At 37.3% G+C, this 12,875-nt stretch overlaps 1 protein-coding gene across 1 annotated transcript; it reads right to left on the bottom strand.

The window, feature by feature from the left end:
* Positions 1-206: 206 nt before the first annotated feature.
* kif3a (kinesin family member 3A) lies at positions 207-11,977 on the bottom strand. Its single transcript, XM_079556956.1, has 17 exons — positions 11,816-11,977; positions 9,543-9,816; positions 8,741-8,885; positions 8,525-8,609; positions 8,313-8,418; positions 8,002-8,141; positions 7,720-7,917; positions 7,457-7,631; positions 6,454-6,552; positions 4,338-4,494; positions 3,715-3,899; positions 2,337-2,443; positions 2,132-2,257; positions 1,997-2,050; positions 1,846-1,914; positions 1,504-1,634; positions 207-280 (listed from the first exon to the last, which is right to left on the bottom strand). Exons 1-17 carry the CDS (start codon positions 11,819-11,821, stop codon positions 232-234), a joined length of 2,106 nt encoding a protein of 701 aa, XP_079413082.1. The 5' UTR covers positions 11,822-11,977; the 3' UTR covers positions 207-231.
* Positions 11,978-12,875: the final 898 nt, after the last annotated feature.

Below are 12,875 nucleotides of genomic sequence, written 5' to 3'. Positions count from 1 at the left end.
TAACTTCAGAATGGAAAAATGACCATTCAATAATGAGAACCATAGATTATACAACAATAAATTAATAGTATAATGTGAAATACCAATACAGTTGCAAGCAATGCATGTTTCAGCTGAGCTCTTATACAATGCAGATAACAGGATTCATGTGTGGATATTATTAGTTTTACATCGGCCTTTTTTTTTAAATGCCTTTTAAATGTATGTTTACCTAAACCTTCAGTAACTTCTTTATTGCAGAAGAGATTCGATTGCTGCATCTGGCCGAGCTGATCTTTTCCTGTGTGAAGATGGAAACATGATAATTGTTATCAACAATTTCAGGAAACATGTTATGTTAACAAAGTATTACCATAAACAGTGCACCAAATTCTTTTGAATATTCCTGTATAATGATCCCATTTTCAAATAGTGAAATTCAGGTAGAGTGGGTCAATTCATGACCTGCTGCTGCAGGTGCACACTGTTGTTGTGTCCTTGGGCAAGACACTTGGTCTCAACTCATATAGCGCTTTTCCATCTACATTAGGCACTCAAACCTTGCCTCCAGTGTCTGCGTACATGGGTGTATAAATGAGAGTGTGAATGGGTAAGTGGTTTCTTGCTGTAAAGCACCTTGGATAAAAGCGCTACACAAGTTGAGACCATGTACCAAACATGTTTCAAGCTTTCATAGACTCTCCATCCACTCTCATCTCATCTCCACTCTCGCATGTCCTGATTCTTTACACAAGTTAATCAGATGCATGTTTCAGACAGAGATCAGAGTAACTGTGTTGAGAGGTTAACTGTGTGGACCACCCAAGAAAACACTTATACTGAGACTTACACTTCCCCCATTAGAGATAGATAGAAATGAGCTATATTTAGATAACAGCACATGCAATACATTTTTCTTTTACAAATGCTGTGTTTACAATGAAGATCTATGGTGGCAAAATTTACTCTACACGAGAATATGTTCATTACACCAGCTTCAAGACTAGCCCTATTGAGATGAACCATCTGCTTTTTGTTTTCAATGGTGTATAATAATATCAAGAAAAAATACAACTGATTACAGTGCATATTTAAAGGGACACTGCGTAACATTTTCTCTGGACTATACTGTTGCCAATAGTGCCTATTGACCAGCTCGACACAGAAAAATACTATTACTGCAGGGAATAATCAAGAATGGATTTGGATGAGGACCTAATTTATTTTAATCTCAAATTCTACTGACTTTAGTCACATCTCCATGGAGACGAGCTGGAGACGTACCCACTCCTGGTAAAGACACAGTCATGTCTTAGTAGAGCTGAGCCGCTCACAATAAATACACATGTTTGTTTGTGCATTTATGAGGTATTTTTCCAATGATGAAATGATTCATCATCAAATAAATGCTAGTATTTCCATTTTATTTATAAGTAAAATTCTACACGGTGTGCCTTTAATGAATAATATGCAACTGAATATTGCAATTAATTTAGAAAAAAAAAAAAAGCACAACATCATTACCTTCGCCCCGTCTTTGGACGGCCACTTTTACTATTCTTGGAAGTCCTGGGTCTTTCCAGTTTCATTATAGACTGCCGCATGCTTTCCTCTGTGTATGCGAGGTACACACGAGACAAGTCCACTTCAAACGGCTAAAAATGACAAAATGATAATTAGTTTGTGTAGGCTTTCAGTCATCTAAGAATCTTCTATCGTAGTACTATAGATTTTCAAATATTGTTATCTGTACTGTCAATCAATGAAGTCAGTGATACCTGAAAATCTGTACTACAATAGAATGATAATTCATTCACTAGTTTAAGAAAATATTTTTAAGATGCAAAAAAATACGAAAAAACATACATCTTTTTCTTTTTGGTCTGGTGCAGGGGTTAGTTTCCGCATATTATTTCCAGTATATGCAACACATTTCTGTTATTAGGGTTGAAAAGAAGTTAAGAGTGACATAAAATCCATGTCAACAGTAGTAAAATTAAGAATATTATGAACTCACCAATTGCCATTCTCCTATATCTTCATTCCAGTGCACGTAATTTTCTATCATTTCCTACAGACATAGAAAGTAAAACGAACTAGTCAAACCTAATTCTCTAACTGAGCAAACCATTAAATAAATATGCTTTAAAACCTGGTATTCCGGTGGTATAAAGCTGTCTATGACAAGCATCTGGAGGCGCAGTTCCCGGCTCAGCTGCCGAATGTTTTCTAAGAGACCCTCAATTTCTCTGTGATTCTCCTGCTGCAAATCTGCCAACTAAAATAGGGGAAAATATTCTTGAAAAGTAAAACGTGAACAGAAAACCCATTGAACACAAATTAAAAACACTGCTTACTTCAGATTTAGCAGCCATCAACATTGTCCACACTTTCTTTAGTTTCTTTGTTTTTCCTTGAGCTTCTTCTTGAAGACTTGTGTACTTTTCTTCAATGTCAAGGCGTTCTTGCTGTTGTAAAACCAAGAGTATTATTATTATTATTATTTTATTATAATTTACAGTATATTTGAGATTGTTAAACCACAGCGAAAACAACTAATTCATACCTTAAATAGTATTAAATGTGGCGCTTAAAAAATGCACATTATTCATAATCATTACTCACAATTCTGCCCACCATTTCTAACCACAAACCGAGATAATCATCACAAATGTGGAGATGTTTGTGTGATGTCATGTCCTGTTCATGAAATACAAGGGGAAATTGTGCAAGCGAAGCATTTGATCAGGGGAGAGCCATTTATTATAGTTATTGTATTATTTATTCCATTAAGAGTAGTTTAGATGAATCACAAAAGTATTTAGGACTCAGTAATGTGTCATTCAGCCACAGGACTTTCCCAGTTAGTACTGTATAGTATAGTATAATAAAGGAGGATCCAAAATAAGGAGTCCAATGTTTTCTGATTCTATTGCTGTTAGATGTTTTAGTAGAACCAACCATAGCAGTGAAGAATGTTGTGATGTCATCTCTTTTCATTTTGCAGAAATGTGTAAAAAAAAAAAATTGAATTTGAAACATGCCAATAAACCTAAACTACTGAACTAATACAGGAATTGTGTGCATTTCAGAACATATTTGTAGGTGTCTAACGTAAAAAGTAGAGTTGTCAGGTTTCACAACAAATAAGCCCTCAATGAAAAAAAAAAATTGTTGTTTGCAAAGAATACCCCTCCTGGAACCGCCAGCTTAACATGGTGGAGGGGTTTCATGCCCCTGGTAGGGTCTCCCATGGCAAACAGGTCCTAGGTGACGGGTCAGACAAAGAGTGGTTCAGAAGACCAACAGGTCTGGTTTGAACCATGAGGCCGTCCTTCTGTGGCCCCACCACCTGCAGGAGGAGCCATAGGGGCTGGTGCAATGTGATGACCCGGAAACGGACAAGTGGAAGAAAATGGATGGATGGATGCAAAGAATTTTGTGCCACCTAAATAATCGCAGTCTTGGCGATTGACAAAAGGAAAGTTGCCATTTTCACTTGATTCAGTGATCAGTTACAGTGATCATATGTGTTATTGATTGATTAAATGTTTGAAGGCTAATATAAGTACATGCTGGAAACTGGGTAGATTTTTCCCAATAGCGCATTCCTCAGTGAAAGACACAAAGTATTTAGTAACTTAAAATTTGCACAGGCTAAATACTATGCTTCATTCTTGTTTCCCCTGACTTTGTGGATTGATATCTTCAGTTGATTCAGTATAGTCTGATGACTTGCCTCTTTCTCCTCGAGCTCCTTCCGTAGCTTCTCTGCTCTCCGGCGACGTTCTTCCAGCTCATTGTTCGATTCCTCCAGCAGCTTTTCCTGTTCCTCAGCCTTGGCCAAAAGGTCCACCCCACCAACAATAACCTTTTTCTCCAAATTGGTCAGCTTCTCCAGTAGAATGAGGTGCTCCTGTCTATTGGAGAATAACATCTTTATTACGATATGCATATGCATCATATACATCTTCAGCATCAGTTTGGGCTCTACGATTTTAGAAATGACCAAATGAAGATTTTTCTGACAAATATTGCAAATTATATTTGCTATTGATGTTCTAGAAGCAATATTTAGTCCACAGCGCATCTGACATGACACGAAGCAATAAAGAAGATGTAACAATAACAGCTAGACTATTAAGAATCCCATGCATTTTAGAACGTTTATAGAGCTCTAAACTACAGGGTTAGCGTGTTCATACACAAGAAAACAAGATATTTTATTGTTTACAGAAGATGGACTAAACAATTTCAGTCTTTGACATTTGTTACTAGACCATTAAAATTGCAGTTTTTATTTGATTGCCATTAATTGTGCAGCCCTAACATCAGTATAATAAATGTAATATACGCACTGGGCTTTGAGTAAGTCTTTTTCTCTTTTCTCCAGCTCGGCTCTTGCTTTATTCCTTTCCTCTTCTTCCATATCGAGCTTGGCCTCCAAAGCCTTTCGTTCCTCTTCGATCTTTGCCTGCATTTCCACCATCTTGTCAGCAGACACCTTCTTTCGTCCTAAAAAAATGTAGAGATAACAGTAATTTGTATGTCAACACAAGCAGAGATGCGAGAGTTACAAAATAATTCAATGTAACCACATCACAATTTCCAGTCATGGAAATGTGACTCAAGAAGCAAAAAAATATCGCTAATGCAAAACCTTTGTTAGTAAAAGCAAAATTTTGAGTCGTTACAGATGCAAATGACTATGAATTATGTTTGCTATTGTGTAATGTCATTTCTCTAATATAAAGAGCTTAGTGTAGCAGGCAGCTGCACAGCCACATTTCTACAGGACACCAACCTCTTTCCTCTTCAATAAAGAGGTGTATAGCATTGCAGGCAGCAATAGAACCAAGAGAAAAAGAGGAGAGACGTTACAATGTACACTCCACCATGATGTGACTACAACTTAACAATTTGCAAAGGATAGACAGGATTTAATTATATGCATGATAACGCCACAGGCTAGACAATAAAAAAACACAATGCAAACGAATAAATCTGTGTGGTGAACAAGTAGCAGGTTCATATAAAACGGGAAGGTAATCTTGTAAATCAACACTGCCATGTTTTAAAGGCTTTGGTGTTTTATTTGTAAAATACTGCAAGGGAAATGTTAGCTGAATTAGAATAACTGTGAGACAGATACAATAGTCAATTGGCATTGAAACTTATTAGCTACTGTGTGCAAGACAGGCACTGTTGACTACAGCCTTAGTAATTGTGACTTTTTTAAGTAACGGAAAAACCACAAAGTGCTCAGCAAAAAGATGGTGGCAGCTCAGGAGTGAACACATTTTAGGGTTGATATCATTAAGGAAATCATAGAGCCCCTTTCACACAGGTATTCATTCACTCATTCATTTTTACCACAAAAAACCCCACAAACAAATAGTTTTGTTACAAGTGGTAAAAAATGTCTCAGTTCTTTAATGTTAACCAGATAGATTTAGGCACATTGTTATTCATTAAGAAAAAAATAACAGATACAAAGTGCCGTGTAACCAAGGGTTACGTACCACGACAATGGGCAACATGTGTGAAATAGGCTCAAGTAGTGACCAAGTGGTGGAGATACAACTGTTAACTCACTATCATTCTCTGAAGAGATAAATATTAAAAAACACTCTGAGTCACTGCTTCTGTGGGTGACTGTAAGAAAAGAAGAGTCACCGCAAAGAGTAAACTCTCAACAAGTTAATTGTAGACACTTTAAAGATGAAACTGACCGACAACTGTGGGAGGAGACTCTGTTCTATCTTTAAAGGCGATAACTGCCTTGTATTCATTTAGTTTTATATGTCATTATGGAAATCCCCAGGTTTAGTAAGTGTTACAAAGAACAGACAAATCCTGGAGCGTTTACCACAGATTTCTAACCTGGCTAACGCCAGACTGCTGTGTGCGCTTGAATCATTTCGAACTGCACAGCAGCCTGGGGACCATGGCCGAAATTTTCGCATGGATTTGGGAACCAATCACAGAACGAGGAGGGACAGCAAGATGATGACGCGCTATTCGATATACGGAAGCTTGTAGTTTATTTACGGTTTTAAAAAAAAAAGTTTATTTACGGATCAAACATGACAGCAGCAGACACAACGCTATTTTTCGATCAAGCTTTAGGCCGTGTTCTAAATAGCTTAGTTATATATATTTTTTGCTTTAGCTCGAAAGTTTACAGCGGGTACGTCATACGTCATCGGATACGATGATACGATTGGCTGTGGCTACGTGCAGACGCATGATAGACATTCGTAGCGCCTAATAAACGGCTATGGACGATCGTAAACCACACCTCTCCTACGAGAAAATGAATTGGTGGTCCCCAGACTAAATATCACTTGTGATTTTAGTCTGGCGTTAGCCAGGCTAACAGATTTCTGCAAAATCCCTTTTCTCAACGATAGCACTTGCTAATAATAAAAATAACACAGTTAGAAAAAAACAAAACAAGGTAGCCTCAATTACCTCTTCTTCGTCTGCGACTTTCTCCAACTTCGCCTGCCTCATCTTCACCTTCATCCATTTCTTCAGAGCCACTGCCCTCAGAACCAGAGACCTCCTCCCCTAGAATTGTGCATCACAGACGCAACATGTTATTAACTTGCACATCAAATTTAAAATGTGCAATTAACAAAAAAGCTGATCAATAATAGGTCAAGGATTATGGGCCAGATCTTGTGGTTCATAGCGCAGGCTGTAGAGAAGACGAGTACGCAGACGGGTGGCGCTCCTTGCAATCTTCAGTGTCATACCTGACGCAAAAAGTGGGCAGGACAGGAGGGGGGACAGACTCGCTTTGCGATGTTGTGGTGCCGCCCCCTCCCCATGCTTTCCCCAGACCTGCGGAAGGCGGTGGGTTGCGAGGGGGGGTTCTCTTGTACACGTGTAACATGCATGATGCAGCGCGCAATAAAACTGTTACAAAATGTACACGATTTAATTGATCAGAAACTTTCATATCGGCTGCGGAGGAGTTGCAGAGTTATGCAGTAGTTGCAAGAAAACTGTAGCATTTAAGTAACATTTGCGCTACAGCTGCAGGATTCTTGGAGCGGCTGAATTGGAAAAAAGAAAAAAAAAGTTGCTATGCGCCCTGTAAAATGCGCCTCTTTCTTTTGGACTGAGCCACAAGGAGCATCATCAGGAGATAAACACTGACACACGATGGAAATGTCACCTTGAAACGCAGATTAGACGGGGTGTTGTGGCACTTAAAGGCATGTAAAGAGGAACATAATGTGAAGGTAGCCACAGAAGAGCGGCTCCAAGTGCTGTTTGTCTTTTTCTGTTTGTAATGAACCACACCTCTTTTTCTTAAATAACGCCCTCTCCCTAGTGGCGCAGCCTTTAACGCAAAACCTGCGCCACATGCAAGATCGCGCGTGTACCACGTTGCGTTTAGAGTTGCGCACGGACTGCGCCAGTCACAAGATCTGGCCCTAAGTCTGGATAGGATTCAGAAAACTACCTTCCTCAAGTTTTTTCTTCAATTCCTCAATCTCTTTCTGAAACTGGCGAAGTAGAGCATCTTTAGGATCCTCATTGATCCTGGCTTTGTTCTTGATATTTTTAGCCCTGTTGGCGTAGCGCAACGTGCTGATGGTCTCATCATAATTGTAGTCAGCAGGGCCAATATTTGCACACTAAGTGAAACAAAAAGTAGGTAATAAAGTAAGAATCGACAGTGTAGCAAAGGAATCTACATTGAAGCATTTTTTTTCTCCACATTACCATCATGGTCTTAGAGTTGCCACCGAGTGAGTCTTGCAGAAGGCGTGTCAGTTTGGAGTTCCTGTAGGGCACATGAGTGCTTTTGCCATCCACCAGGGCAGAGATGACGTTACCCAAAGTAGAGAGAGAAAGATTGATCTTAGTGGCTTCTTTCAAGCGCTGCCCTGTGGCCCCTGTTTTACCCTGTCGCTCTGAACCCTGTGCGAAGAAAGAGACACGAGAAGTGATGAGCACATAAATGATTTATACCATATTTAGAGGATATTAACAAAAACTACATACGGCAAGATCAACCAAATGAAGCTTTCCCATGCGCACATGCTGATTCCCATCAACACCCTTCTCACTGCACTCAATAGTGATGGTGAAGATGGCATGAGAACGAGAGCTGTGTTCATTCATATTTGTTGCTCCAACAGATCCTTAAATATAGAAAATAAATGAAACAACATTTCTTTAAAAGACACACTGTGTAACATTGTGGGTTCTATTGTTGCCTGTAAAGAAAAATGGTTTCAGGTTTCAGCCCCCGTGGCCTGCATTTGGATCAGTTTAGTTTAGTAATATTGAGATCAGGCATAAAGAACACTTACTGTTTTTGTGCCCAAGTGTCATAATTTTATCCATGTCGTCTGCATTGTTGACAACATAACCAGATAGATCCTTAATGTACACACCAACATCCGGTCTTTCCTTTACCTGTTTTGGGCAGTGGAAAAGAGTTTCTGATAAGGCTTTGTCAAAAATGTTTATGTAATAAATAAGGCAGAAAAGTTTTGTACATGGAAGACAAAGAACGATTTACCTCAAGTTGCTGCATTTGATCTTTGCCCAGCAAATCTCGCACCTCTTCATTGTAAATCTCAAGGTAGGAAACACGGACCAAAAACCTGAACGTTTGCAACATACGATGTGAACAAAATATTTTCGAGCATCATCATTATATACTACAACTTGTTGTTTTAACCACAACAAGATGAAATATATTTGATACTACTACTGCTACTCAATATCTTCATACCTTGTATCACCCTCTGCCTTAGCAATGTGACCAAATATGTGAGCAAAGGAGTTTGGGATAATTCCTCTCAGTTCTGGTACAGCTCTTACACCTTCCATTGTAAAGGTTTTTCCTGTTCCAGTTTGCCCATAAGCAAAAATGGTGCCTGAAATGAACATAGACATGAATTGCAGAATTATTCTTAACAACCAGAAATGTACAAACAGCCACGAAAGACTATTTTTGATGTTTCATTTATGTAATTGATAAAAACAATTAAACTCTGAAAAAGAATGAAATGCTTTTGTTTTCTATTTGTTTTCCTGATTATTGTACCAAGTACAATACAAGTACAAGTACATGTCACAATACTTGACAAAGAAATAACAAACAAAAAAACATGCATGAGTTGCATGAGCCATTAATGACAGCAATACTGGCACTGAGAGCAGTGGTTTCCTACTACGTAGAAGTCCAAGGAAAACCCATTTGAAAGAAGTGTTGAACGAATGTTTAAGTTATTGAGCTATTTTCCTTTTTGTCTTGAAAGTGGTAGAGATTTAAATATTGTCGACTGCACTGAATTGACTGAGTTATAAAGTTTAAAGTTTAAAATCGGTGCCTCTGCGATTTCTAAATCATGTTGTGTAGTATCGTGATACAATTGCAAATATGATTAATCGTTCAGCCTTACACAAGAGTAGATCTAAACAGTTCTTAAGGGAAGTTGAAGACTGTTTAAATATTTCAACAATGAGGGAAGGAGCAAAAAGATTGGTGATGACTGATATTTAAAATTGCGATATTGCCATATTCTGTATACCATTATATCCTTCCAATACGGAATCAATGATCGGACGGGCAGTGAGATTGTACACATCCAGCTGCTTGCTGTCTGGTCCAAACACTGTGTCAAATGTGAAGGTCTTGGGGGGCTCGTTGGGAGTTTCCAGTTTGTTTACGGTAATCGTTCCACGGATCTCGTCCACGATTACAGCCGGTTTGTGGCTCATCATCAACTCTTTCTGGTTTAGAGGGCGACAGCGGACAACGACTTTAACATTGTCGCTTACTTCCGGCTTTTCCGCCTTATTACTCTGGAAGAAAAAGAAAAAAAAAGAGACAAACGCAACATGTTATCCCCAACTGTATAACCAATACAATGTGTATTTGGATTATACACATTGTATAACCAATGTGTATAATCCAAAACAAAACAAGATCATTTAAAAGAATAAAATTAAATTAAAAAATTAAAAAATTAAAAAATTAAAAAATTAAAAAATTAAAAAGTTAAAAAATAAATAAATAAAATTTAAAAAAAGAATTAAAAAAAGACCTGAGCTGTCTTGTAGCCGTGGAAACGTTTTTCTGTTTTAGGCTGGGTTTACTCACAAGACATAAACTTATCAAATTTAGGTCAATTTTAGCCCTTTTGAGTCCTGATTTGAGGTAGGGGAGAGTGGGGTAAGATGAGCCACTTCTTGCTTTGGTGGTTATTGTGTAAAATCAGAATAAATTGTCTGGAAAACATGGTTTTAAATATGTGGTCTAGTGGCTCATTTTTTTTGCCCAGGGAGGATAAACTGAACCAGGTCTTGGGGTAAATTTAACCACTAGATTTAGTAAAATTTACACTACACATCATAAAATCTTATTTTTTACATTTTAATGTTCCCCATTTGCAAGTTTATGCACATAAAAAAGACTATATATTATATATATATATATTAGTTTGTTTTTTTCTTTTCATGTGCACCATCTGCAGATTATGACATTTTGTCGCTATAAAAAACCTAAATGATTTCATTGTTTCACCAACTGCCCTGGGTCAATTTACCCCATTTTTTCTTGAAAACACCAAGATTATAGACGAAATCTGCCTAAACTATTTATCTGCTTTTATACCTAACAAAATGACCAACCAACATCAGAAAAAATATCAACTGACATGTATTTGTTTTTTAAATCAGGCCAAATATTCACTTCGAGTTGTGAAAGACGCTTTTTTCAAACAAAATGAGGGGTTATTTTAAGTTCAAATCACGTAAGATCAAATCTATAATCTCACATAAAACTACAAATGTTATATAATATAATGGGTGACAAAAAGCAATACAACTTTGGCAAAAATGTGATGAAAACGCAACAAAAATGCAAAAACAAGAAATGTTTAAAAAGGTGACAAGAATGCGGCGACAACAACACAAGGAAAAAGATACGTTTTGATGAGTTTTGTAGGTCTTAGCTTTCAAATGGCCTGCAGGCTGTGACCTTTTTAAGGCAGAGGCTAAGAGGTTAACATTGTGACATCATTAAATATTGCTAAATAAACCTATGCAGGCAGTATAGAGACACGCCATGACACCTTTTTACCTCAAAGTTGGCAAGTGCTGGCTTATAGTTTTGCCCCGCTATTTTTGGGCTGAATGCATTACAAATACAATATGGCCTAAGACTTACATGCATTACCACTGTTGTGTTGTTAGTAAAAGCATGGCAATGACTAGGCATCCATTCATCCAAGCGATGCTTATAATTGTGTATTATGCAATGCACATTTGTTGTAATATCTTGCCTCTGGACAAACAAATCCTCCTCTCTCTGTTCTAGTTGTAATCTTAAGACATGGATCAACATTTGTGACAGCAAAATAGCAGGGTACCGTCTGACGGCATCGGAGACACGTTTTTTTTTCTAATGAGGTTGTGCTTGGAAGGTGAAATATTTTGAAATTTTATAAATAAATAGTACTTGTTGGGAAAGGTTTGAAAACCACTGGTCTAGACTAGTTGATAACGGTTTGTCTTTTTGTTTGTTTGTTTTCCAACGGTTGCCAAGCAAACCTAGCAACAACCGACCGTTACGAACTCCGACATAAAAAAGAAAATGTCAAATATAAAACGCTATATTTGCCGATTGTAAAACACAAAATCCGGTTAAATGACATCCAGAAAACGTGTAGAAAGTGTACGTTTTCTATATTATAAGCTAACTATGCTAACCGGGTAGCATCATCAGCTCAGCTCGATGAGTCGATGGAAGGGAGGAACCCTTATTTTAACAAAACAAACGCGTAATCGTGCGGATACTTACAGGCATTGTTAATCTGCACACGGACGACTATATTGTCGTATAAGTGAATGTTTTCAGAGGACTGATATTTTGTAGATTCGGCGTTTCATCCAGGGAATGTAAAAAAAAACAGCGCAGTGTGCACACATAAACTATCCCATCAGATACAGCTTCAGAGAACACACAGCGCATGCGCTAAATGAAGAAGGAGGTCTTGTCTTGCCTGGAATGGAATCATAACATGTATTTATTTATTTTTAATTTTTTAATTTTATTTATTACAATAAACCTAGGAGGGAAAGAAAGAGCATAAACCATCCATTGAAATGTATGCAAATTGCATGCACATATGAGAGCTAAAAGCAATACTGACCAACCCAAGAAAACATTTTGCAGCCTGCCTTGTTGAATAATAGTGCCCCTGATAATTATGTAAAAAAAAAGAAAAAAAGAAGTGTTTTATACTGTATCAGAGAGGACCAGCAGTATTGGGGAGTACACTTTGAAATTCTGTTACTGAATACTGAATACTTGCCTTAATATGTATTTTGTAACGTATTCCGTTAGTTTGTCTTATCAGTACTATAATCTGAATATTTTGAATACTTTTATAATACTTTCAAATTGATTGTCATTATATTTATGTAAAGATATGGCATTAAATTACAAAAATGAGCACTGCGATTGCTGGAGCACCTGTTTTTATTTTTTTTATTACTTCTATTGTAAGGAACACCTGTTATAAACTCACTTACCATTAACTAGGAACTCATTAACTCTCTTGGCAAATGGAGCAGCAGATACAGCCTGACATATGTGCAGTGTTTGTTTGAACTGTGGCATAAGGCATTTTAAATCTTTATTTTATTTTAGGAGGAAAAACAGGTCAACATTAAAAGTTAATTCTTAATAATGTGCAATATGGAGCTAAAATGTAATGATTGTGTACTGGGACGTATTCCCTTGATATGTGGAAAGGTTAATCAAAATTAGTATATCTAAATACAAACATAGTAGCTATAGTATATTTTTTATTTTTTACCTTTATTTATCCAGGATAAAACTCATTGTATTTTTATAT

This window comes from Gobius niger (assembly GCF_951799975.1).
Source record: "Gobius niger genome assembly, chromosome: 5".
Taxonomy (NCBI): Eukaryota; Metazoa; Chordata; class Actinopteri; order Gobiiformes; family Gobiidae; genus Gobius; species Gobius niger.
Note: the sequence above shows the minus strand (reverse complement) of the source record. Positions and strands in the feature narration are given on the sequence as shown.